Source organism: Arvicola amphibius, chromosome 2 (assembly GCF_903992535.2).
Source record: "Arvicola amphibius chromosome 2, mArvAmp1.2, whole genome shotgun sequence".
Lineage (NCBI taxonomy): Eukaryota > Metazoa > Chordata > Mammalia > Rodentia > Cricetidae > Arvicola > Arvicola amphibius.
Window position 1 is genome coordinate 106,946,927 of NC_052048.2, and position 27,386 is coordinate 106,974,312.

At 45.4% G+C, this 27,386-nt stretch overlaps 1 protein-coding gene and 1 long non-coding RNA gene across 3 annotated transcripts in view; one reads left to right on the forward strand and one right to left on the reverse strand.

Annotated features, from left to right (window-relative positions):
• Positions 1–595: 595 nt before the first annotated feature.
• Positions 596–14,855, reverse strand: LOC119806401 (cytochrome P450 4F4-like). Its single transcript, XM_038318140.2, is given in 16 exon segments — positions 596–1,199; positions 1,577–1,659; positions 1,813–1,877; positions 1,966–2,099; positions 3,938–4,067; positions 4,262–4,332; positions 6,192–6,319; positions 6,321–6,344; positions 6,346–6,405; positions 6,407–6,464; positions 8,716–8,837; positions 10,671–10,798; positions 10,889–10,942; positions 12,553–12,697; positions 14,273–14,471; positions 14,666–14,855. Coding segments are annotated over 15 exon segments (1,572 nt in total). The 5' UTR covers position 14,471; positions 14,666–14,855; the 3' UTR covers positions 596–1,027.
• A 121-nt stretch (positions 14,856–14,976) lies between these two features.
• LOC119806646 overlaps positions 14,977–27,386 on the forward strand; it is a 34,626-nt gene continuing 22,216 nt past the window's right edge. For both annotated transcript variants that reach the window (XR_005284248.1, XR_005284249.1), the window contains exons 1-3: positions 14,977–15,113; positions 23,628–23,767; positions 23,916–24,032. This is a non-coding gene — a long non-coding RNA (uncharacterized LOC119806646). The remainder of the gene's footprint in view (positions 15,114–23,627; positions 23,768–23,915; positions 24,033–27,386) is intronic.

Below are 27,386 nucleotides of genomic sequence, written 5' to 3' on the forward strand. Positions count from 1 at the left end.
AATAAATAAATGACTTCTCGTATCCATGTTCACGAAAGCAATCCCAATAAAGCTCAATGAATCATTAAAGGAAAACAATACCAAAAACCAGACATGGCATTGCCACTGTGAGGATCCCAAGTGAGGATCTGCCTACTCTCCTTTGAGTTATTAAAGGTGTTCTAAGGAAAATAATATATCATACACTCTGATGAAACATCTATATCTTAGAAATGTCTTGTGCTTTCTGTCCTTTCCAGCTGCCGTGAAAAGTAAGGGAAATATGAGTAGAAGATCAAAAGAAAGACAATAACAAGTACCTCAGGAGAGCTGCAGTACTGAAGTATTAATCTGTGGTACGACAAGACAGTGTAGTAAGAGGACAAACCTCCCCCAAATGCAATGCCTACACTACAATTAAGGACATGAGCATTCAGAAGACCTATGAATCAGCCTGCCTTCATCTTATGGTAAACACACACACACACACACACATACACACACACACACACACACACACACACACACTACACACACCACAGACAGACACAGAAAAGAAAAAAGAAAAGAAAAGAGAAAAAAAGGAAAAGAAAAGAAAAAACCCGGCAACAAATGCTTGACTTGTTAGGTTTAATAAACCGAGAAATGTAGTTTTCACACACTGCAGAATCCCAGAACAAGAGAAGTTTTGGGAGTAGAATGGAGGTCAAGGCGATGGAAATGTACCTCAGTTTCAAAGGTTTTCTGCGCTTGAGACTGGCCTCCATCCTGCCCAGACACTTCCCTTTAGCTGTCTATTGTTCAAGACATAAGTCCTGCTAGGTTGGAGGACAATGCAGGGCCTGTGAACAGTCAGAGGAAGACAGTGGTCTTGGCCCAAGGACTTCTCAGCCCCATCCCTTCCCCAGACCCCAACTGTTGGTTCCTCGTTGTCCTCCAGAGCCTCCTGCTGGTATTCGGCGAGCCTCCAGCACAGGCGACTGCTCTTTTTATTCTGGGATCTACAGAGGTAGGTGGATGGGTGGGATGATCCACCCGAGCTTAGTGGTCACTGTGAGCTCAATGGCTCCACCCGCAACCACAGCCCACCCTCCGCGCGCAGGATCAGCTCCGGCAGCCTGCGCGGCTCCTTGTCGTCGGGCAGGACGCGGAAGCGCAGCAGTGTGAGCGCCAGCGCCACCTTCATCTCGTTCATGGCGAAAGTCTGTCCTATGCAGTTCCTGCGGGAGGGCGGGGTGGGAACTTTGTATCCTGGATCTCATTCAGGACCCACCTGTCACTGAAACCTGACCTAGGTACCTGGTCAGCCAGCTGGAGGGGCACCCAAGGGGAACTGACATATTCGGAATTCCTCGTCTACATCTACATTCTGTATCCCGTGAACCTCAGTCAGACTCAGGGACCAAATGAAACTATCAGCTAGGTGGCGCGCGAGCACAGGGTTGTGGTTCTTGGACCTTCCCAACCTTGACTGTGCACATCTTTGCTTAACCTGCGACGATGCAGGGAGGAGACCTAGATCCTGACTGTCCCAAATTTCCATCTTCTCCATCTTTTCTAAACATTTGCCCCATCACCTCAAGCCCTCTGGCCTCACCTGGGCCCAGCGGAGAAGGGAATAAAAGCCAGAGGTGACCTGTCTTTGATGTTCTCTGGATCAAAGCGGAAGGGGTCATAGACCTGAAAGAGACAATGAATGGCATCTCCAGGCACAGCCAGAAACAGAGTCCTGAGTGTGGTAGGGAAGGCAAGTTCTGATTTCCCCAGCTAAAACCTGCTCCTTCCCCTGGGATCATTGTGGAGAAAAAGAATGGGGAAGGGCGGTTGCAGCACCTCAGGGTCAGGCCACACAGTTGGATTGTGGTGGGTCCCGAAAATACTGATCATGCAGACGACACCTGTGGTGAAGTGGGACCATGGGGTTAGCCAGCTGCTGAATAAACTTTACTGTGTGCCCAGGTCCCTCCTTCCCTGTCCCGTGGGCACCTTTAGGGATGACCCGGCCATCTGGGAGACCAATGTCCTGGGTGCAGCGGCGGGAGATGGCTGTAACGGGAGGATGCAGCCGCAGACTCTCCTTGATGCACATGGTCAGGAAGGGCAGCTGGGCCAGGTCGTCCCTGAGAAAGCCAACACACAGTTACCAGGAGTGAAACAGAGACCATCAGGTCCTGTGTTGCCCACGTAACCTTTCCCCACAGTCTTAAACTATCCCCCTGAAAAGAAGAGACTTAGAAAAGTAGTGGATCGAATTTAACCAGGTATCTTTGGAAACTTTTTCTGAAGTAAACATGTACAAATGTCTACCGTAAAAAAGGAACTCAAAAAATGCCTTTTAAAAAGAGACAACACAGATATCATGTTTGCCTTTTTTTTTTCTTTTTTGAGACAGCCCTGGCTGTCCTGGAAGTTGATCTGTAGCCCAGCTGGCCTCAAAGTCACAGACCCAGCTGTCTCTGCCTCCAGAGTGCTGGGACTGAAGGCGGCGCCACCACTGCCTGGCTGTGCTTGCCCTTTATCTCCTTTCTCTCTCTGCTCTGCTGCCTCCGTTTGAGTCTCTCCCTCCCCGCTCACAGCCTTGAATCCACACTGTCTTCTTTTTTATCTCTGCTCCCACCCTGCTCCTTCACAAGGCAAGCTCTCTGTCCTCTCTTTTCATTTCTTCCCTTTCTCCTTCCTCCCTTCTTTCATTCTCCGACTTCTTTTTTCCCCGTTTCCCCTCCTCCCTATCCCCACCTCACTTCCTTCTTTCTCTTACACTCTCCCTATGCTTTCCTCACAACCCTATCTTCCCTATTTCTCCTTTTTTTTCTATTCCCCTTCTCTTTCCAATTCCTCTCCCCCTCATTGTGTAACAAATTTGTCCCAACTAAGACATTCCATCCCAGGGGGAGCTCCAAAAGACTCAAGTTGTACACAAAACTTCTAAGGCTCAAGGTGTGAACAACTCACAAGTCTTAGGAAATTCCTGGGACCTAAACGATCCTCAAGGTTAAGTAAAAAGTAATAACTGCTGGACAGAGAGCTCCGGGGGATGCAGCTTTTTTGAATCCTCATCCACATTAGGGTGGGGTTTTCAGTGATACAGCTGTAAATAACCCCTCATTCAAACTGATGTGAGACATTCGAATACACTGTTTCCCTAAATTGGCCTTTCATAGAATCGTTTCTTTGGTCTGTTGTCCAGGAGGACAAATTGATATTTGCCCACCTCTTCCCCAGAAAAGTCACACAGCACCACTCCTGTTGTCTCTATCCTTTCCCACCACCTCTGCTTCTCCTCACATGGATCTACAGCCCTGCACCCGAGTCCCAGCTGGATCGCTCCTCCTCCCCATTAAGGGTTCGAGATCGAAGCAGATCCTTTCATCCAGCCTCGCTTCTCTTACTCCAAATCTCACCGCTGCCAGTGTGTCCCGGGAGTGCCCCGATGCAGGACTGTCCTCCAGTCAGGCTTGGAGCTCCTGACAGCATTTCCTTCAGCTGCGTCCTTAGCATAGGATAGGTGCTCATGAAGGTGTTGTGAGAAGGCATTATTGGGGGGATTTGCTGAGTGGAAGCGTGAATGATGCGACAGATTTCACAGCACACTGACAATGACTTTTGCCCCCCATGTGTCCCTTATGAATTCCTATTCTTGCAGGAAATAGGGAACAGAAGAGCAAACAGACAGAGAGGCCAAGGCCATGAAGACATCTTCTATGAGACAGGGGGAAAGAGGAGGGAGAGTTTACATACATTGATTTTCTGCGAAGTGACATCATCTGCCCTTACACACTACTATATTGTCAGTAATTCTCTTGGAAGTTCAAATCTTTCTGTCTCAAAGCACAAAACATCTTCTTTTTAATGAGGTAGGCACTGTTCTCAACATTAAATAATGGAAGAATCAGCAAAAGAGCCCCTCTGCCTCATGAGGAGCCAAAAGAAAGACGCATTAATACATTAATATGCTCACCACTCAATCTCTGTAGACTCGCGATTCCTCAGCAGCTCCTGCACCTCCTGCCGGCAGCGCTCCTGGTATTCCGGGTGCCTCGCCAGGTTGTACAGGATCCAGGAGAGCCCACTGGCTGTGGTATCATGACCTGAGGGGCAGATTGGTGGGCTTGGGTCTCAGAGTCACTTCAACACCACAAAGTAGGCAGCAGCCAGGTAGGGAGGAGCCCAGGAAGGATAAGAAAAAGGGAAAACCGATGATTGTGGGATTTTAGGGTCCATTCAATATGTTCCCCAAATGGAGACTACTGCTCCCTCTATAGTCCCACACTGGGACCCTCACCCTCAAACATGAAGGTGTCAGCCTCTGCTCTGATGTCCTCATCTGACAGCTGCTTTCCATCTTCATCCTGGAGACAATGCAAGACTCCAGATCACAGCAGTTCTGAATCTCTGTCTAACCCAAGACAGCTCTTTAAGTTCCACATAGCAAGCCCACTGCACCTCTGTACCTCTCCTGATCATCATCACAGTTCCTCACACCCCAGGGATAGTTCTTCACTGTGCTCTTTCCTGTTTGTTTTTGAAATTGGTGACTACTGGCTAGATCACAATTTCTCTATGTAACCTTGCATATAGGACGATTGCACGGCAGCGTTCCTTTGAAACTGGAGAATAAACTAAACATTACCCTCAAGACACTACATCTTCTCCTAGGAGTGGAGTAGAACTCTCTCTGTCCATCCTTCTGTAATTGTTTGATAGAATAGAGTCTACCTTGTCAGCAAGGGCAATGTTACCCACTTTGGGACAGAAAGGGCTGAACTGACAGGATAAATAGTGGCAACATGACAATGTGTGGATGTCTCCTTACATAGGACCAGTAACTAGACGTCTCCTCTTTTTCTTTTCATTTTCAAATATTTTTCATATGTTTTCCTCCCCTGGCTGCTTTATCCTGCATCCAGTTCCTACTGTACTCGCTTGTTTCATTCTTGGGTGTTACATGCAGAAAATTTATCTTAACTCCTCTGGAGGTTCTTAGGATTACATACCCATAGAATTTACCTGTGATTGGAGAAAACTTGCTTACATTACAGAATAAAGTCCTCCCTCAAAGTGCAAAATTATGTGTTCATGAAAATGTCGTAATTAAATGAGTTAGTTTGCACACTCAAAAATTAATTTAAGATGTCCCCTCATGTCTGCTTGTCTCTTATTCTCTTACCCTCCCAACATTAATTCTTCCCTACACTCCCCTCTCCTTTTCTTCTTCCATGTCCTTCTCCCCTTTCACCTCCCTCCTTTTGCATCTGTTCATACCCCCTGAAACAAAGAAGGCAGAGATGTGCCAACTCTGCTGTGAAACTTGCAAGATTCGTAATGTACGGGTTTTTCTCCTGCGGTGTAAAATCTTCTGGACACGCCTGATGTAAAATCATGGCATCACCTGAGAAGGGAGAAGCTGCGCATAGGAAGCCATTCTCACAATCCTAATCTGGCTGCTGGCATTATGGAGGATAGCAGACGGGCTGCCCTGGCCATGCAGTGCACAGTTCTAGCCATACACACAGACATGGACATGATTTCTCAACTGCACATTGTTACAAATAGAGTGAAGTCGTATGTCCTTCAGCTTCAGATCTGGCAGGCACGTGCTGACCGGACACTGATTTTATCTCTATAATATTTCTTTCTAGCTTGCCCTTCTTTTCCTCACATGCTTCCATGGCCCTAGGTATCTCTACATCAAGCCTACAAATCTGAAATGTCTTTTGATCCCTGTCCTATATTTGACTCCATCATTCATCCTACCACTTTAAAGCCAAGGGATGTGACAAATGCATGTAGCCCCATGACTTGGAAAGTTGGGATAGGGGGATCCATTCATTAACACACAGTGAGACTGGACCTCTAAAAATGCTAACTAGACCTTAAGTGATGTGGCACACATCTGGGATTCCAGAAAGTGCAAGGTGACGGAAGGAAGACATGAGATGAGGTCAGTCAGGGCTGTTAGTGAGACTCTCTCTAAAAATTAACGTCCACAAACAAAAAGATAGCTATTTAATGATTTAATAATTAATATATTATTTTGAGATAGGGTTTCACCATATAGACTTGGTTGGCCTGGAATTCAATATATAGACCAGGCTGGCCTCAAACTCTGTCCTGCCACTACCTCTGGAGTGCTGGAATAAAGATGTGCACCATCATGTTCAATGAATTAAGTTTAAACAGCTCCATCCCACCTCTTGAGAACCCACCCTTCGGCCAGCAGAAGCACATCAATGAAATCCAAAGTCTTGGACTTAGCCTTGGCCTTGAGGACATCTTCGCCGTCCTGACTGGGAAGAGCGTTGTCCGCCGATCCCTGGATGACAGTGTCTGTGAAGTCGTGCCACCAGGCGGCAGGCCTTACGGAAAGCGCATCCCGTCAGGGGTGAGCTGATAAAGTGAGTCTACGTGCAGAAGCAACTGCTGGTACCCGTTTGGACACTAAAGCACTGAGTTCCAAGATGGCAGAAATATACTCACTGGACTTTCTGTATGAGTAGAGCATGAGGAGAAGAAACACAACTCAACCCAACTGAAGCCCAAGGATGATCTTTCAACTACAATGAGAATTACTTGCCAACAAGATGTTCAGTCGTCAGAAACAGGTGGCCACACAAATACATGCCTGCCATTAGTCATAAGATTTGATTATAAAGTCTCTTATCTCTGCATATCCCACCTCATGAGCCTCTGTGTCTCAAGGCATCTGGGGTGCAGCAGCAGACATCATGCCTCTCATTTCTCTCTGACCATGATCTAGTTCTGACCTACCTGCTTCCCAGTACTTTCCACTAGTTAAGACCTTATTTCTTCCAGTCTCTCCTACAGGCTCCTGCTTTCAGTGACAATTTCACCTTACCTTGTTTTCTACAAGACAGTCAGTGTCTACAAAAACTCTTGATATGATCATGTCCACTTACTGTCTTTTGGGGCTGGGTTTCCCAAATGTCCATCTTTGTAGCTGTTAGAAAAATGGCAGAACCATCAAGAAATAGGACTTAATAGAAGCTGGCTAGGCCATTATAAATTAGCCTTGGAGAGGATGTTAGGACCTGATCTTTTACTCTCTCTCTCTCTCTTTTACTCTCTCTCCTCTCGTCTCTCTCTCTCTCTCTCTCTTGCTCACTCTCGCTCTCCCCTGCTTCCCAACTGCCATGAACAAACACTTTTTCTAACACATGCTCCACCAAAACAACAGAGAACCATCAACAAGGCCAGGTGGTGGTGGCACACACCTTTAATCCCAGCACTTGGGAGGCAGAGGCAGGTCTCTGTGAGTTCAAGGTCAGCCTGGTCTACAAAGCAAGTTCCAGGATTGTTACACGAGAAACCCTTGTCTCAAAAAAACAAAATGAAAAAAAGAACCATCAACAAAAATCTATGAAACTATGAGTCAAAAATAAATCCATCTTCTGATTAAGTCAATCCTCTCAGAAATGTCACCAGAACAGAAGTGACTACAAATACAAATACCCTTGGTAGAAAGTATAGGAGAAAGTTCCCACCTTTGTCTGGCTTTTGTATCCTTATAGTTTAGTCCCTATGTTGGTGTATACTGTTGTCGACTTGAAAAGATCTAGAATTACCTTGTAGACAAAATTTCTAGAGCACACCCTGAATTCTCTAGATGGCTTAATGAGGTGGGGATACTCATCTTAATAAGGGCAGCAATTGTGTCACAGCTGGGCTTTCAGAAGAACAAAGGAGAAATGCTAGGTTAGTGTAACCATTCACTGCTCTCTGCGTCCAGACTGTGGATGCAATGTGACTATCACCCCCCCACATTCCTACACCAGTAAGTTCCCTACAGTGGTGGACTTCCCCTCAACTTCAACCAAAACAAATCCTTCCTTCTTAATTTTGTTGTATAACAAGAAACACAAGTAATGTTGCAAATTGGTACCAGAAATGGGGTCATAACTGTAATAACCCTGAACATGTGATTCTTAGGCCTTTGACACTTTTCTGTAGAAGGAATGTAGAAGAATTTGAAATGCTGAGCCAGAAAAGCCCTTAAATTCTGTAAGGGGAACTTAAAGGAAAATTCTGATGGGAGTTTGGTAGACCAGAATGTGAAAAAAAAAATACAGACAATGGAGACCTAGATCATGTGGGGTTTTCATGCAGGGAGAAGACTCTGTGGAGCTAGAACAGAGTCCATCCTTGCTACTTTTCTGGCAACAAATTTGGCTTCTTTCTACCCATGTCCTAAGAACTTGTGTGGGGTGACAAAAGGTGTTAGACCTTAGAGTTGAAGAAAATTTCAAGACAGCATAGCATTCGGGATATGGAATGGCTTCTCTCTGCTCGTTTTCATATATACAATGGGGAGCAGGTTTCAGATCACAAAAAAGGAGAAAACTAGTTGAGCATAAGCATTCATTAGTCTTTGCTTCCTGACTGCAGACACAGTGTAGCTAGACTGTTGCCCTGCCTTCCTTGCCATGATGGAGTTTCCCTCAAAGTGACCTGAAATAAACTCTTCCTTAAATTGCTTCTATCAGTTATTTTGTTGCAGCAATGAGGAAAGTATCTAATCCAGTAAGTGGTGTCAACCTACCAATCTCATGTCTAAGGTACCTCCTCCATGCCAGATTTACATGATCTACTACTCATCTGCATCCCTGGATCTTGTTCTAAATCATATCATCCAGGGAGTCCCTTCTTTCCTACTGCTAGCGATCACTCTCACACCTCCTCCCTTAGGTCCATGTTCTCAGGCCAATGGGGGGAACTCACTCTTGGCAGTTGCTATCAAAGCTGAAGACACATTTCTGCAGACTGTCCAAGGTCATCAGGCTGATGTTCTCAAACATGTCCAGACGGGCACTGCCACCTGAGGCCAGGCGCTGCCACTTGGCCTTTACAGAAAAGAAACAGCGTCATAATCCGGGAGACTCTGCCCAACCACAGCCACATAGGAGTGGACACCCCAAATCAGCCTCCCAGGTCTCCTGCTCCAGACACTTGACCCCAGGGATAACCAGGCTGAGTTGAGGACTGTTATGTTGGAGAGGAAGACCTAATGGCTGAGGATCAGGAGGTGTGTTGAGTTTAAGCCTCATCTCTGATGTGCATGCTCTGTTCACCCTCAGTCAGCTCAATTTCAAGAAGGTGATCTGACTGTCCCTGTGTCTGATAAACCCACGATGGAGCCCTTGTGCCACTATTTCTAGATCACTTACTATCTGGGCCATAGGTGGGACAAGTTCCTTTATCCTTCCAAACTTCAGGTTCACCCTAATGAGGAAAAGGTAGCCTCTATCTTACAGGTTTCATAAAAATTTAATTTGTGGCATAAATTATGGAATTAGATCATGACCATCAGCTCCAGAAGTGCTATGACTGCAATAAATGCTATTATTCCTTATCTTGAGTATAATAAGTCGGGTTCAAAGCTATCTCTATGTCAAGTATGGCAGACTTCCATTGTTTTCTAAGTATCCTTACTAAGTATTCCAAACATAAACCATCCCAATATTCTTTTTCCTTTTTGACTTTTCAAGACAGGGTTTCTCTGTGTAGCCCTGGCTGTCCTGGAACTCACTGCTTAGAGCATGCTGGCCTCAAATTCACAGAGCTCTGCCTGTCTCTGGCTCCACGTGGCTGGATTAAAGGCAATGTGTCCATCTCTCCCGGGCTCATTCCAATGTTCTTAACGTGGACTATTTCATATATACTTGTGGAAACCCTTGAGAGATCCAGTGATATTCTCCATGGGCAAATATCAGGATTGCTTCAACTTAGCATAAAAGCAGATTCCCTAAAGCTAAGTTATGCATTGTAGGTTATGGGTTGCATCTGTTGAAGCCCACCTGTGATGCCCCTACTCGGGATTTAGGTGCTTTCAAGAAAGAACAGAAGCTAGGAAGATGCACAGTGAGTAACTGGCTATCTTTTGTATTTAAACAAGGAATCTTGTGGTCAACAAGAGGAGCAACCAGCAAGCAAGTAGAAAAGAAAACCTGTTTGCCCTTCATCTGACATTCGCCCCTGTGCTTATTTTGTTCCTCAACCCAGTGTGACGTGAGTTTTCAGCAATGTCCATTACAAAGTTGAGCCAATTCTATCACCCTTTGCTTTTGTGTTAGATTTATGACTTTACTATAATCTAGGAGAAGAAAAGGAGCTATAACTTCAGTGTAGCCCAAGCTTCTCCTCTGTGGAAATGTCTGCCATAGAAGCAAGCCCGGGATGCTTCTGGAGAGAGAGAACCTTCGAGACCGGAGTCCAGTCTGTCCTGCTGAGGCCACACTAAGTTCTCTTGAAGCTGGTCAAGTCCCAAAATCTGAGGATTATGCTGGTATCAGACAAGCTGAGCCACAGCTTATTATATGCCACAAATGACCTAAACCCTGTCCAGAAGAACCAATCTCCTGACCTACATCTCTATTAGCAATATCAGACCTCATTGTTTGTAAACTGGTGCATGTGGCAGTGCCTTGCTCCTTATTGGCAGTTTCTATATAGTTCTCAAAAAATTGCATTTAGTTTTCAGGGCAACCATCTGATAAAAATAGAAACTAACTCTATAAGCACTCACCATGTGGGAAGATATGGCTCTATAGTATCATCTTGGACACATCATGGAGAGACAAATAAAATAAAACATGGCCGCAGTGTTACCTTGTAGAGTACAGATCTATCTGAGGCCAAGTCCCTTCTTCCAGAGAGGCTGGGTTCTGGGGACTCACATGCATGATGTTGGTGCTGTCATTGAAAATCTTCACATAGGGCTTCAGGATGTTGAAATGGAAGGCAGGGGTCAGCATACGATGGTGGCGGCTCCACTTGTCACCAGCACTTACTAAGAGCCCATCCCCTGGGAGGGCAGCATGGCAATGAGCAATGGTGGCATGTCCCCCACCCACCTCCAAGGATGTCCCTAGGCCCTTCATCTGCAGCTACTTACCCAGCCAGGGTTTCAGGAAGGTGTAGAAGAGTACTTCCTTTGGGGCAACCAAAACTGACATAAATAAGAATGATTAGGGGCCATGGAGAGGCTAAGACATGAACTTGCAGAGCATGTGGGTACCTCAGTGAGGTATGTCCATGTTTGCCCCAAACCCAGCAGGTCAGAGTTAGAGAAATGGACATAGGAAGCAGAGAAGAGAAGGAGGAAACAGGATACAAGATGAGACGGCCTCAACTCACCTCAGGATCCCTTCACTTGGCTTCAACATAGTCTACCATGTCTGCCCGTTAAGTGTAGCACAACAGTCTACAGACCTAACACAGCTGTCCATCACCAAGTGCTGTGACATCACATATATGGGGTAACATGGGCTAATATGGCCGACACATGCATGACCTGCCCTAAATGATCCTATCTGCTGCTAAATGGGCAGAAATGGTCTGATACATCTCAGTGTGCCCCATAGGCAGGTCCCAGACAAGAGTTTAAAATAGTCACAATATTTTCACAGATATGGCATTGGTGTGGTGCAATCAGACATCAGACCTGCCTCAAACAAGAAATCTCAGTCATATTTCTATGCCAGTGGGACTCTAGGTAATAAATGCCAAATAACCTCCCAAATACTTGATATTTGGTATCCTTTGCTGAAGAAAGAGAGAAAGATAATTTCAACCAACTGCTCAGGCAAGAAACAGAGGTTCTACAAGTGTCCAAATCTCTATGTGAGCCCCAGATAGAGCCATAGTCATGATTACCCTTGGTTGATACCTGGGACAGTATGAAACACCTCAACCAGATTGTGCTTTGAAAGATTTAATCCTCAGATGTTGCCTCTATTTTGGAAGATTCTAGAAGTTTTAGGAAGTGGAGATTAGCTGGAAAAAGGTCACTGAAGTAAACCCTTGAGAACATATTGAATTGAGTTCCCTCCTCTCCACTTTCCTCCCTCTATCTACCCATGATAATATGTCTATTTCTCTTTTATCATGATGGATTCTGAACCACAATCAAAACCAATCTTTGCTCATTTAAGTTGTGATAACAACAGCAACAAAAAGAGCTGCTACACCATGTATAATCAGGAGATGGGCACATCAGTTAAGCTTCATACTGAAATCCCTGTGAGGCAGTGGCAAGGGAATCACCAGAGTTCCTCTGCCTGCACCCTAGGAATGTGTACCCGCTGGAGGCAGCACAGAGACCTTAGCAGTGGTCAAACAAGCTGGTTCAATGTTCACCTGGATCAGAAAACAGGAGCCCCTTGAGGTTTGATGGAAGATGTGGATAACCACCTGCCAGGACTCCATTCACCAGGAGCATACACCCCTAGTGGTGCACACCATGCCATGGGTGCCCAGGATACCTTCCTCTTAGCTCTGAATGGAGCTGAGAAGAAAGGGATCCTGCATTCTCTAGGCTTTCCAATAAAAGAATTACCGAGGCAGGGGGCCAGAGTGAGCCCTGAGAATTTTACCCAGCACTCTCATCCTTTGTGCTGAGCCTTGCTTGGGCTTCCTCCTGACAACTTCAGTGGAAAGTAGAGAAATCCAAGAGAAAGAAGGACTGGGCTGCTTCAGGAATCTCACAGAAGCATGAATGTGGAGATTAGAAGCCTTCCATTTCCCACAGCCACACCACTACCAGATTTCCCCAAGTACCTGAGGCACTGAGGACAGATCGAATGATGTCAGGGTGGCACAGAATGATGATAGGGAGGATAGGACCCATCCATGTCATGTAGCCCTGGGGATAGGTGGCCACCAGCTTAGTCACCTCCTTTAGACCCTGCTCGGTGGGTGTGACCTATAAGCAAGATAGGAGCAGTCACCTCCTGGGATGGTTTGTCAGGGGCCAAGTGAATTATGCTTATGAGATGCTCAGAAAGCTGAAACCACATGACTTCCGGGTATCTCCATGATGGCGTTTCCAGAAGGCATTGGTGTTTGCATCAATAGTCCCAGTCAGGATGACCCACCTTCCACACGGTGGGCAGCACCGTCCTTTCCATTGAAGATCCGTATAGAGCAGTGGCTCTCAACCTTCCTCACGCTGCAATCCTTTCATACAGTTCTTCATGTTGTGGTGTCCTCCAATCATGAAATTATTTTTATTGCTATGTCATAACTGTAATTTTGCTGCTGTTATGATTTGTAATGTAAATATCTGATATGCAGGATATCTAATATGTGACCACCCCTCAAGTGGTCTTGATTCTTCTGATAGGGAAAGGAAAAATCCACTCCCATCTCCAGACTGGGGTACCCATCTTCTTCTGCCCACAGACTTAACAGTCCAGGTCCTTGACTTTTGCACTCTAACCCATCCTACAGGATCGCTCCTCTCCTAAGAATCCCCCGTACAAAGGATGTCAAACCTTTGGTATCAGATTGAATTAAGTACAGCCTGACTTCCCAGTCCTCCACTTTGCCGATGGCACATTGTAGCATGCTCAGAATCCATAATTATATAAGCCAGTGACCATACCACAATGTATCCTCTCTCTGCCCTCACCCTCATGTGGATATATACGATACATTATTTAATGATATACATAATGTGTTGCATAGAGCTTATATATCTATTATGTATTTGTCTATATATCCAATTAAATACATATACTTACATAACTATATGAATAAAATCAGGTGCTGCGTAATGATGTTCTTATCACTGACATACTGCATATGTGTGTGTGACTATGGTCCTATAAGATCATAATGGACCTGAAGAATTCCCATGCACAGTATTTTGTATGGATGGATGGATGTTATGAGCTTTGCTATTTGCAGATGAAGCAGCCGAGACCAAGTCATCCAAAGGAGAGGCTAGACTTGGTCAAAGTCTAAGGGGTGGGTCTCAAAGAAAGGTGTGTGAAAGGGCAAGTGGGTGACTCTTGTCCTGCTAGGGCAGCATGACTCATGGATTCATCTTAGGGGAGAACTGCAAGCTTTAAAAAAGCGGGGAGGGGGGCTTCAGGAACAGGAGGCAGGAAGACAGCCCATAGCTCTCTTATTCTATGTGTGGTGGGTGAGTGATACCAAAGACCATTCCCAGAAAAACACTGAAAACCAGAGATGGACTGACAGAAAAAATGTCACTGACCTTGGACAGGGCTTCTCAGGAGATCTCAAGTTCACCAGCAGACAATGGGGGAACACAGGGGTCCTCACTCGGTGTGACCCACCCTGGAAACCCCTCAGTGCACACCAGTGTAACAAAGACAGCAGAAATTAATCTAGAGCTGATTCAGGGTGGAAGATGGAATAAGTGAAAAGCTAGGGAAGGATACTGGGGGACTCGGGGCTACTGCCTCCGTGAGCCCCATTCCTAATGCATTCACTCCTAAATAGGAGAGCCACAATCTGCTGCCACACTCACCATGCCCAGGTGACCCAAGAACCAATTCCGTTTTCGGGGCTGAGAGAAACCACGAAGATGACGATAAGTGCCAGAGTAGGTATAGATCTGAGCCAGGACACGGGCCAAGAGCCAGGAAGCTCCGATGAGCATCACAAGCAGCCATGGTGAGGATGCCTCCAGGCTCAGTCCCAGCCAGGACAGGTCCAACTGTGGCATCCTGTGGGGCAGATGGACAGAGAGATTCAGAGGCTCGGAAGAGGTAGGGGGCCCTCAGGGATAGTGGACAGAGGTAGGGAGAGTGAGGGCTGTCGGTAGGAGGAGCGGTCCATGGGGAGGAGAGAGGCAGTAAGAAGAGGAGAGACAAGAGTTCCCAAATATCTGAATCATAGTAAGGCTGCCCAGGGTTATTACCTGGAAGTGGACAGAGTCACTGTGGCTTTTGGGTTTCAGACAGCTGGCTAACTAGAGATAAATAGTCAGGCTCAGAGCTCTCTCTAACCCAGTACAGAACCCTACAACTCTACGTCCCTTGGCCTGGCGCCTCCTCTCAGGAACAGCCTGTTTCACAGACGTTTTCACCCTCCTCTAGAGCTAGTTATATTCCTGGCTTCTGCCCTGGAGGAGGTGATGGGAGGCTGGGCTCAGCTGTGTCAGCCAATCCTTTACTGGCTCGTCTGCTTCCTCCCCTCCTGGGAAGATGGCCAAAATGAGAGGTGCTGGTCAGCATGCTACAGAGTGGAATCAATTCAGGTGCACACAGCATGGATGCCGCCAGATCTTAGGACTTGGTCCTTCTGACACAGTGGGGGACCAGGGGTGGTGAGATTTGGGGGTGAGCAAGATTCTGAGGAGAGCAGAGGTGAGTCTGAGCCCCACATTTATAATTGCCCCTGCTCTTCCGTGAATAAAGAATATCTAATAAAATCAATAACAGGAGTTCAGGTGCCAGGGCAATGGAGGACAGGCCAGGACTGTCACAGACCTTCTCCCAAGGTCCTCTGCTGAGCTGCTCTGACAGCTGGCACCGCTCATTTTAAAAAAATGAATACATAAGCCGGGCGGCGGTGGCGCACGCCTTTAATCCCAGCACTCGGGAGGCAGAGGCAGGCGGATCTCTGAGTTCGAGGCCAGCCTGGTCTACAAGAGCTAGTTCCAGGACAGGCTCTAGAAACTACAGGAAAACCCTGTCTCAAAAAAACCAAAAAAAAAAAATGAATACATACTATTTTTTGTTAATTTGTTGGGAATTTCATACATGCATAAATTGTATTTTGATCAGATTCAGCTGCTACTCTTCTACTTTTTTCCTTGCAAATCAGCTCCCCACCTCTCCCTCCTTTTTTATTTTTTTTCTTTTTTCTTTTTTTTTTTTTTTTTTTTGGTTTTTCGAGACAGGGTTTCTCTGCAGCTTTTTTAGAGCCTGTCCTGGAACTAGCTCTTGTAGACCAGGCTGGCCTCGAACTCACAGAGATCCGCCTGCCTCTGCCTCCCGAGTGCTGGCCTCCCTCCTTTTTTAAAAATAGATGCAAGGCCTACAGGGGCAGAAGGCCTTCCAGGGCCCAGATCCCCTAAAGAAAACTGACTCTCCCTCCACCCACAGCTGTCAATAGCTCCTCAGCTGGGGCTTCAAGATCCCATCCCCAGTGCTGGAATGTTGACTGCCTTGATCTTGAACAGGTCTCGTACAGGCAGTGGTCTTTGCTGTGTGTTCATGAGTTCAGAAGTTCTGTCATATCCAGAAGGCATTGTTTGTCCTATCCTCCCAGACTTCTGGCTCTTATGACATCCGCTTCCAAAAGGATCCTTGATTCTTGCAGGTGTGGCTATGATATGGGTGCCCATTTATTCTCTACACTTTGACCAGCCATGAGTCACTATATGAATGGCTATCCATGATACAAAGAAACTTCTCTGGTGAGATCTTTCATGGCACAAAGGTGAGAGACTCCAGGATTTCCTCTGCCTACCAGGGATACAGGCAAAATTCAAATCCTACTCTGAAGAAGCCCAGAGTCTGGAGAAAGACACAATTCTTGGGGTAGGATCAAAGAATGCAGCCCTATGATTTCCCAGGTCAGATTCCAAACATCAGTTGGAAGAACTGTGGAGGCCCACAGATGTGAGCCTGTTCTGCCTTGACTAAAGGCCAGAGAGTTTGAGCTTATGTTTACTCTTTCAAAGTTGTTGAAAACAGGTGTGGCTACAAGCAAGATATCCTGACCTAGGGTGTGGTTACTTCCTGTTTTGGACGTTAAGATGGCCCATGGAAGTGGATCCACTCCATCCTGACCAGAAGTTAGAGAATTCACCGTCGTATTCCTGATCCTTCATCTTAAAATAGGAGGTTTGACATAGGAAGTAGCAACCTACAGGATACTTGGTCTAGGGTGTATTCACTGCATATCCTGCCCAAAACATCAAATGCTTTACTCAGGAAATAATGACTTGGTGTCTCAAGTACTAAAGCAAGTAACTTTGTGTGCTGTTAAATCAGTCTTTTGCCTTCTTCCCCCACTTTTGTTTTGGGGTATAAAAGCATATGAAAAATAAATGCAGGTGGATTCAGTATTCAGGATTCACAGAGTTGCCCTCCTGGTCCTATCCTATGTCTCATTCTTTTGTATCTCTGTTAGTCCTACCCAACACTTCTAATCCACACACCCCTACCCTAGAATGTACAAACCTGTCATGGCTGAACCCCAGCAGCTATCACTCCAAAATGAGGCTTACAACAAAGAACGGTGTTTAGGTTGATCTGGTGGTGAGGTCGAGAGGGACTCTGAGCAGACGGATCCAAGCAGAGGAGACCATGGCATTGGTCAGAGGACAGCCTTGGGTGTCAGTCCTCACCTTCCTCCTTTTTGTAAGGTCTCTTGTTGATTTTGCAGCTCTGTACTCCAGGCTAAGTGACTCACTAGCTCCCAGGGATTCTCACATCTCTGCTTCCCTTTCTACAAGAGTACTAATGTTATAGATGTGTGCTATGGTGCCTGACTTTGTGTGGATTCTGGGGATGTGAACCCAGGTCTTTGTATTTGCAAGCAAATGTAATACCCTCTAGGGTTGCAGGAACATTTTTTTGTTTGTTTGATTTTTGCTTGTTTGTTGGTTTGCTTGCTAATTATAGATTGAAAAGGCAGGGAAGAAGCATTCCTGGAGGTCATGGGGAGCTGCTGAAGAATCATCATATAATAACAGAAAAATTGCACTCCCATGGGGTTTTCAGTCACGGTAATAAAAGTGTGCTTGTTTGAGTGAGAAATATCTCCCATAGTCTCAAGCATTTGAATACTTTGTCCTCACTTGGTGACACTGTATGGAGAGGTTTAGGAGTGTGGCCTTGCTGGAGGAAGGATGTCACTGGGGGATGGGCACTGAGAATTTAAGGCCTCACACTACTTGTAGTTGGCTTTCTCTGGTGTTTATGGCTCACGATGTGAGCTCTTGGTTTTCTGCTCCAGCTGCCGTTATGGACTCTATCTCTCTGGAACCACAATAAGCTCTTTCTTCTCGGAGTTGCCTTGGTCAGGCTGCTATACCACAGTAACAGACATGTGACTGATAAATGACACCCATGGACAAATAACAGACTCAGGCAGAGGATTAAGGATAATTTATTAGCGTTTTAAAGGAAATTCCAGGCCCACTAGCTGTCAGTCTCAAGGCTGTGTGGAGAAGAATGGAAAAACCAGCTTGGCATGAAGGTCAGCCACATGGTGGCAGGCGGTGACACAATGAAGAGGGGAACTTGAGAAAAGGAGTAAAGAAATCTGGAGAGTTAGGTGTTAAAAAAGGAATAGCCAGGCTCTCACCAGTATCCAAAAGAAGACGTTACTGCCTCAGAAAGGTGAACCACATGGAGGCTCCTTGGCATTGCACTAGGACCTGGGAGTTCTGGGAAGGAAGAGTGCACTTTCCTAAGGCTGAGCCTCTATCCAGATTCCTGCCCCCACCCAACCGGATTAACCTTTAAAGGAAGAGACATGGGTGTGTCTCCTCCTCGATGTAGACTCCATTCACCCATGGAGCCATTTCCTCAGCCCCCTTTCTCATGTGAAGTGTAGCTTGCACTTGAAACAACATTTACTATTCTGTACAACTATCATTTGTATTTTTTTTTTCGAGACAGGGTTTCCCTGTAGTTTCTAGAGCCTGTCCTGGAACTAGCTCTTGTAGACCAGGCTGGCCTCGAACTCAGAGATCCGCCTGCCTCTGCCTCCCGAGTGCTGGGATTAAAGGCGTGCGCCACCACCGCCCGGCTTATCACTTGTATTTTTAAAAGGAACGATTGCATGTCATGCTTGTCATACAACTGGACATCCATATGTGACTTCTGAGAATTGGACAGCATTGTGTGTGGGAGCAGACTACATGGCAACTTTCAGCATCAGCTGTGCTTGGGCCACTTCTCTTCAACTCACTGTGTAGCAGTTTTTTCATATTCACCAGATGAAATAGAGGCTTGGTGTGACTATTAAATACACAATATTGAACAAAGAATTAAAGCAACACTCACCCCAGCGTACAGCCAGCACCTGGACTGGGTTTGCTGTCATTACTCTTGAGGGAACGAGGACACGGCTACTCCCTGGGTCCTTGGGTCCCTTTCACATACCCATCAGGAAACTTGGTAGCTGCAAACACCCGCTGAGCATTCTCTGACCTTAGCGGCCTTTTGCAAAAGCTGTGAACTGCTAGCTTGGAATCGGGTAACCCTATAAAAAGCTGTCATCTGTCCCTCACCAGCTGTGTGACATTGAGCAAGTAAGCTGCCTTCTCTGATACTCACAATCCTAGGGGCATGAACATTGGCTCAGGAGTATGCCTGAGCCAGGCACTATATTTGTCCTACTTTAGGGTCCCCATAAGCAGACAATTTAAAAAACTTGAAGTTCAAATCCTGTCTTTGGGGGTGACCCTTAGAAAAGCTTTAACTGCCCAGATGTAAAAGATAATCCCTGGACACCAGCAATGCAGTGAGGGAGTAGAATGGGAGGGGAGGCAAGAGTTAAACTGTGTGTTGGAGAAAGTTTGTACATTGGCCACCAAGGCTGAGATCTAGGGAGGGGCTCTGGGAGCCAGCCAGCATCAAGTACATACCTTAGAGTCATGCCCAGAGCTGGGATGTTTACTGGCTCATGGCTGTCCTTCAGGACTTAAACATAGCCCAGGTTGCTCCCAAAGGTTGTTTGTCTGGGGTGTGCAGTCTGCACTGCAAAGGTCGAGTCTAACAACAGGGCCAGGGGGCTCTGACAGAAGCTCCAGCAACTGCAACACACACAAAAACACACATACACACACAGAGAAACATACACACATACACACACAGACACTCACAGACACACACACAGACACACACATGCACATACACACATACAAACACATACATAGACACACATACACAAACACACACAGACACAAACACATATACACAGACACACACAGACACACAGACACAAATACACACACATACACAGACACAGACATACACACAGACACAGACACACACACAAGCAAAGACACAGATACACACATAGACACAGACACATACACAGACACACAGAGACACACACATACACAGACACACACAAACACACACACAGACACACACAGAGACAAATACACAGACACACACATACACACATGCAGACACACAGACACACACAAACACAGAGACACAGACACATATACACACACATACACACACATACACAGACACACAGGCACAAACACAGACACACACATACACAGATACAGAGACATATAAACAGACACACACATATACACACAGACACACACACAGACACATACACATACACAGACACACACAGACATACACAGACACCCACAGACATACACAGACACCCACACACAGACACACACAGACACATACACAGATACACACATACAAACAGGTACACATAAAAACCTCCTCCATACTTTACAATTTGCCTCCACATGTGCATACACGGCACACATTATAAATACACTTGCACAAGTGCACACAGACTCAGTCTTTCCACCAAACACACCCATAATGTCTCAGACAAGCTGAACTGACCTCGGAGCTTGCTGTCCTCAGACTGGCCAGCAGAGGGAGCAGATCCACAGACTAGTCCTCTTTACTATTTCATTCTCATACTGATCGTAGGCAGAATCTCAAAGCTTGTTTATTCTATCGAAGCAGGAAATGGGACATTTAAGACTCCAAATACCAATATGGAATGAGGCAGTTTGCAAAGAATAGATTAGCTGGTGAGAGAGCAAAAGTAAAGGAAGGCATTTTCCTTTTTTCTACTGAGGGATATTATATTCTATTTGATGCTGAAGAATATGTAAACTGTTATGCCCAGATCACAACATCCCCCTACAAAACAAACTAGGAGACCGATCCATGTATGTAAAAGCAAAGAGTCTTTATTCTTATTCAAGTTCAAACTCGGACTCTGTGTGTGTTAAGGTATTGACGTGAACAGAGAGTCCCGAGTTCAGTTGGGGTTGGGTTTTTATAATAGCAATGGTTGGGATGAGGAATTTCTAAGGTTCAGGACCCTTGATTAGCTGACATTCGTGGGTGTCCTGGTGAAAAGCATTGGGTGTGTGCTGGCAGGTATTCCTACCCACAATGGTTAGAGCATTAGGAACTTCCTTTGGATGATCTGTTCCTGAGTGGTATCTGGGTGGTCTCAGTTTGTGGTCTTTCTTGGGACCAGGTATTGCCTTAGGGTAAACTACTGAGATTTGGGGCTCTATTGAGCTTGTCATGGCTGGGTCCTACATAAACATCATCTACCCTTTCTTATAAAGAAGCCAAAGAACAATTCCATTAAAGTTGACCCCCAGCAATCAATGAGTTTATTGGGCTTACAGAGCATGAATGAGAAGCAGGAGTGAGGGTGACAGGCTCCATAGCTGCTGCTCCTTGTATGATGGCTAAGGTTGGCTGTCATCTGGACTTGACATCTGGAATCAACTAAAACCCAAGCAGCTGGGCAGCCTCTGAGGGACTTTTCTTGCCTGGATCATTTGAGGTGTGAACTTACCCTAAATGTGAGACACACCTTGTGGTGGCAGCCCACAGAAAAGTACATGGAAGAAGGAAGCTTTTGCTTTTTGCCTGCTTGCCCTCACTCTCACTGGTAAGTTCATCTATCCTGTTGCTGAGGCTCCTTCACTGGGTTGAGAACCTTCTTCAAGAGTCCAGTGCAGACTGACACCAGCAGTTCCCTAGGAATCCTCCAGGACTCCAGTACCAGATGAGGACTGCAGAGACATCCAGTCTTGTGGACAGAGAAGCTACTGTAGACAGCCATTGTCGGAGTACCCACATGACCTGTAGGTCACTCTAATAAATCCCCTCTTAAATATATGTATACAAATATATATTAATATATATTTCCTATCAGCTCTGTTCCTTTGGAGAACCCTGACGAATACAGCACAGGTGAGCTCCTTCAGTTAACCTTCCCCTTTCTACTCCAGCACCTCCTCCAATGTGGGAAGGATAGCTTACAAATGCTGGAAGGAGTAGCTGGAATCTCAGTGAGGGTCCATCCAGTGACCCTCCCCATCCTGCCTTCTGTGATGGAATGTCTACAGTCACAGCTCCATTGTGATGATCATTTACAAGTCGGCACAGATGATCTAAAGAAGGTAGTAGCTATTAGTTCAGATGACCGTGTTCTACAGGACCACTCGAAAGGGTATACTGATTCAAAGATTAGAAGCTGTGTCTGTGATGGCAGATGGGAAAAGACAGATTAAAAACACAATAGATCTTAGTCAAGTAAGAGCTGAAGGAAACATTACAAAGTGGATGGAGGAGTTTCTCTAAAAAGAGTCAGGCTGCTGGCACACAGTGCTTCACACTGCTCACTCTTCTAGCCCAGGAACCATCCAGGCCATGTGAACAGCCATCACCTCACACTATTGCCACCATGCCTCCCATACAGTGGTGGGCGTAAGCCATGAGCTAAATAAACTCTTTCCCTCATGGGATGTTCCTGTCAAGTGTTAGGTCCCAGTGACAGATACAAAGGCTAAGGGATGTAGAATTCCATTGAACACACACACACACACACACACACACACACACACACACATACACACACACACGAGTGTGCACTTAAGCACCTGTTTTTGTTGTGTTTCTACTTACCTAGTAGACCTGCAGGATCAAGTGAGAGTCACCAACCACAAACTGCCAAACTATTTTCCTAGGAGCTTCAGCATTTTGTTTTTCCTCCAGGAATGTGTGTGGTCCCCAAACTACTCATCCGTATCCCTCAACACATGTTAGAGTCTATCCTTCCAATGAGTGTCATGTAGCATCTCAATGGAATCCCAACATTCTGTAACTCTTATTGATGCTGAGCATCTGTTCAAGTACTTTATAATCAACAAAACAACAGTTTTAATCAGGACAGTGCATTAATATAATACTATTAGATGCCAATAAAAATATTATAAATTTATATTATATTTATAATATTTATTAAATTATAAATTTAATATTATAAATAATATTTAAAATATTATTAATTATGCCATGCATAATTAATAAATAAAAACTGGACAATGCGTAAGAGAATATTAATAGTGATTATTTGTGATGGTATCTTGTTTGTACAAATAAAGCTTATCTGAAGATCAGAGGGACCTAGCCACTAGCTAACCACAGAGGTATGGAGGTCTGCATAGACAGACAGGAAGTGATATGACTGGGCAGAGAGAGGAAGTGATAAGTTGGGAGGAGACAGGAGCTCAGTCTTTTTTTGGTTGGAAAGTTGAGTAGGAAAGGTATTTTGCTCCTTCATTTCTCTGGTCTCTCAGCATTTTCACCTATATCTGACTCTGGGCTTTTACCACTGAGACCTATTAGAAGTCATGCTACAATTATTTAACATGTTTCAATTATAGATTATATTTTCTGTTCTAAAAATTGTTTTTATTTATTATAAATATGGGGGGATACACATCTGCCATGTTTGGTGTGGAGGTCAGAGGAAAACTTTGCAGAATGAATCATCTTTACATAGTGTCCTTGTTTGCTTTCTATTGCTGTGTGGTGGTTTGAAAGAAAATGGCCCCCAAAGGAAATGGCACTATTAGGAGGTGTGGCCTTGTTGGAGAAAGTATGTCATTGTGGAGGCAGGCTTTGAGATCTCATATATGTTCAAGATACCACCCAGTGTCTGAGACCACTTTCTCTTGCCTGCAAGATGTAGCTCCTTCTCTAGCGCCATGTCTGCCTGCATAGTGTCTTGCTTCCCACCATGACAAAAGTGGACCAAACCTCTGAACCATAAGTGAGCCACCCCAATTAAATGTTTCCCTTTATAAGAGTTGCTGTGGTCATGGTGTCTCTTCACAGCAATAGAAACCACAACGAAGACATGGAGTAATAAAGACCACACCCAATTGATAGTCCTCTTCTTAGATGACCCTGGTTTGTGTCAAGTTGATAGACTAGCCAGCACATGTGGGTTCCAAGAGTGGAACCAATACCATCAGGTGAGTGTGCATTTACCCACTGAACCACCTTGCAGCCCTTTAGTTTCTATTTTGATTGTACTTTGTTTTATGAGTGGGCATTGGAATACTGAAAACATTTCAAATGAGAAGACTAGAAGCAAACAAAATATTTTTCCATCTCCTTTAGGACTTCCTTCCTGTGTGGATCTCTGCAACCTCCATGGCCAACAGAGACATGATCCAAGGGAAGCAAGAAGGCAGTTTGGTTCAACACAACTAAGTAGCTGGTGATGGTTCTAACTTTGTAAGTCTGACCCCAAGTAGTTTATTTTAAGCATATTTAAACATAGTACAAATTTGGCAAAAGCTTTCCTAATGATAATTAACTCAATTCTATGTGCTTAATAAAGCTTCTTGAGGAACAGATTAATATTTAAAAAAAGATCAGATGTGACTACAATGAAACTCTTTGTATAGTACATGTGACAGCTTACATAAAATTGGATTTTGTAGATTGACCTAGAAAAACAAGCTTACAATAAGGGTCTGCTGGATAGTCCATTGTGGTCTCTGGCCACACAGATAGCACAAAGGTTATCAGTCTAGAATGCACATCTGTTCCCAGATTTCGGGGCAGATTAACAGGTTATGTATTCTTTCTCCTTTTCTTCAACCAAATGACGCGAATTTCCACCACACACAAATGACAGAGAACTAAGCATCCAGACGGAGCTTCAGAATTGCCTGGCAAATACATATGACGCTTAGCATTTTCTGTCCTAGAGTCATAGTCTCAGGTGAACAAAGAATGTGCAGCAGGACCGTCACAGTAGAGTAGGGTAATGTGGAATAGTAGGACCTATTACACACCAACCACAGCCCTCTCAATCTTGTTGCTGCGTAGTCCACTCCCGCTTTGAACATTTCTACCCATGGCTATAGATCTGCATCATTCCAGATGTCTGACTCTGTCTCTCCTGCACCTTCACTAATCTAACCTCTGGTTATACCTTGTCTGGTCATGTCTCCTCCTCCAGGAATTCTTTCTCTATAACCCAGCAGAGAGCTCACTCCATTCAACCATCACACCAACTCCTCTGATCTACTTATACAGATCTCTCTTCTCCACCTACAGACATTTCCCCCTGTAGGGACTTGTACTATGGCCTCCTGTCATGCCATGGGTTCCAATAACACGAGGATGGGTGGAGGTGACAGCAGTAGACGAAATGATATGACTTTGTCCTGGTTGGCTTTAACATTTACCTTGAGAGAGTCTGGAACAGTTGTTCTCAGCCACCCTAAAGCAGTGACCCTTTAATACAGTTCCTCATGTGGTGACCCTCAACCATAAAGTTATTTTCGTTGTTATTTCATAACTAATTTGCTACTGCTATGAATCATTATGTAAATATCTTTGTTTCCTAATGATAATAGGCAGCCCCAGTGAAAGGGTCATTCGACCCTCAAAGGAGTCACGACCCTCAGGTTGAGAAACACTGATCTAGTATCCTCTGTGAGGAGAGTTTCAATTGAGGAATTACATAGCTCAGATTGACAACATGAAAAGTACATATATGAGATAAACAAGCCTCAGGGCTGCATGTCAATTAATATAATAAATTAATCCACATTTGTGGGTTAATTTAAGCTATAAGAACTAATTAAAAACAAGTATAAGCTATCAGCTGATCATTTATAATTAGTAATAAGTCACGGTGTGGTTATTTGGGAACTTGCTGGAGGGGCAGAAAAGCCCACCTACATGACTGCATGTGCCACATGTCTCCAGTTCCAACAATGCAAAATGGTCCAAGCTTTGAGGCCACCCAACCTCAGTATCTGAAGAAATTTGAAGGCACAGCAGAAGGACAGCAGAACGTATCTCCAAGCCTCCATGAGGTTGGTAGTTCCTACCCACAAGCAGCTATTCCCACAAGACAGAGGATTCTGTGTATGCTACAAGGACTTGTGTGCAAGCCTTGAGCTCTGCTGTTCGCAAACGAAGCTATGAGAGCAAGTTGTCCAAAGGAGAGAACAAGCCTGAGTCAAAGTCCAAGTGTGAGATAAAGGATGAGGTCAGGAAGGTTCGTGATAGAATAGGTGAGCACTCTAATCCAGCTTGTGCAATAGGCCTTACTGATTCATCTTAGAGAAGTGCCGTGTAACAAAAACATAGCGTTGTGTGATAGTTTGACTGTGTTCTGACAAAGTTTGCTTGGAGTCAGAGGGTGGAGCTAGCCACTATTGGACCAAGATTAACCACAGAGGCTTTGAGGACTGAGGACAGATAAGAGAGACAGGAAGTAGTAAGGTGGAGTGGAGAGGGAACATGGCCCTTTGGGGAGGAAGGCATGGAGCAGGTGCAAGAGGACTGGTGGCTTCTCTGATCCTTCAGCTTCTTACCCTGATATCGGACTCGCAAATTTTTATTGATAAGAATAATTAGATTAACTCTTCAATGTAGTAATTGGAAAGAATATGTCCCCCATAAGTTTCAGTATTTGAACACTAGGTCCCCAATGGATAGCACTGTGTGGGGAGGTTTAAGTGATGAATTCTTTTTAGAGGAAATACATCACTGGGGGTGGGCTTGAGTTTGAAAAGCCTCACCTACTTCCACTTTGCTCTCTTACTTTCCACTTTGATTGTGGCTCCCAATGTTAGCCCTCAGATTCCTACTCCTGCTGCCATGCCTGCTGCTGGCTGCCATGCCTACCTGCCATGATGGGTCTTATCCTTTTAGAGCACTGAGCCCAAAATAAGCTTTTACTTCTATACGTTAGCCCTGCCACGGTGTTTTATCACAGCAGTAGAAAAGGCAAATGCTGCAGAGGACATGGCCCAGAATAGGAAGATGGAGAGTCGGGTTGGGACCCTCCTATAGGCTTGATGTGCCTTGGGTGTGTGTAGATAGTGGGGAACGAACATCAAAACCCTTTCCTAGAATAAAACAGAAACCTAAAGATGAATGACAGAAAGGAATGGAGCAATCGGGAAGCTGAGCCTGGGACAGAGCTCCTCAGAAGACCTAAACAGCAGAAATGCAGGACTGCCCTGGGTCCTGACTCTGTACAGCTCATGCTTAGAGTCTCTCAGTATGTACCAGAGGCAGAAAAACAGGTTGGAAATGGATCTAGAGTAGACTGGGGGAGGAGGACCGGGATGTGAGGGCTTGAGGTAGAACACCCAAAGAATCCAGTCTTTCCTGCCCCCAACTCCCTGACCCTTAGGAGGTCCCTGCACTCTCATAGCCAAGACTCCAGTCCATCCTGCCCCCAACTCTCTAACCCTTAGGAGGTTGGTGTACCTCATAACAACATGCCAGGCCTCCTTACCTCCAATTCTATGACCTTAGGGAGGTTCATGGATCCTCATGCCGAGACCCTAGACCATCTTACCAACTCCATGAGCACCGAGAGGCCCCTGCACACTCATACTCAGACCTCAGTTCATTCTATCCCAAACTCTCTGACCCCTGGGAGATCCCTACACCTTCATTCCCAGATGCTAGTCTGGCATCAGAGCAGGGAGCAGTGGGATCCAAGGCAACACAGAGATTTATTATGCTTAGGTGACTCAAAAAACTAAACTCCCTTGGGGGGCCGAGGAACACCCTGGAGATGATAATGTCTTTTATTCAAGGCATAGATCTGGG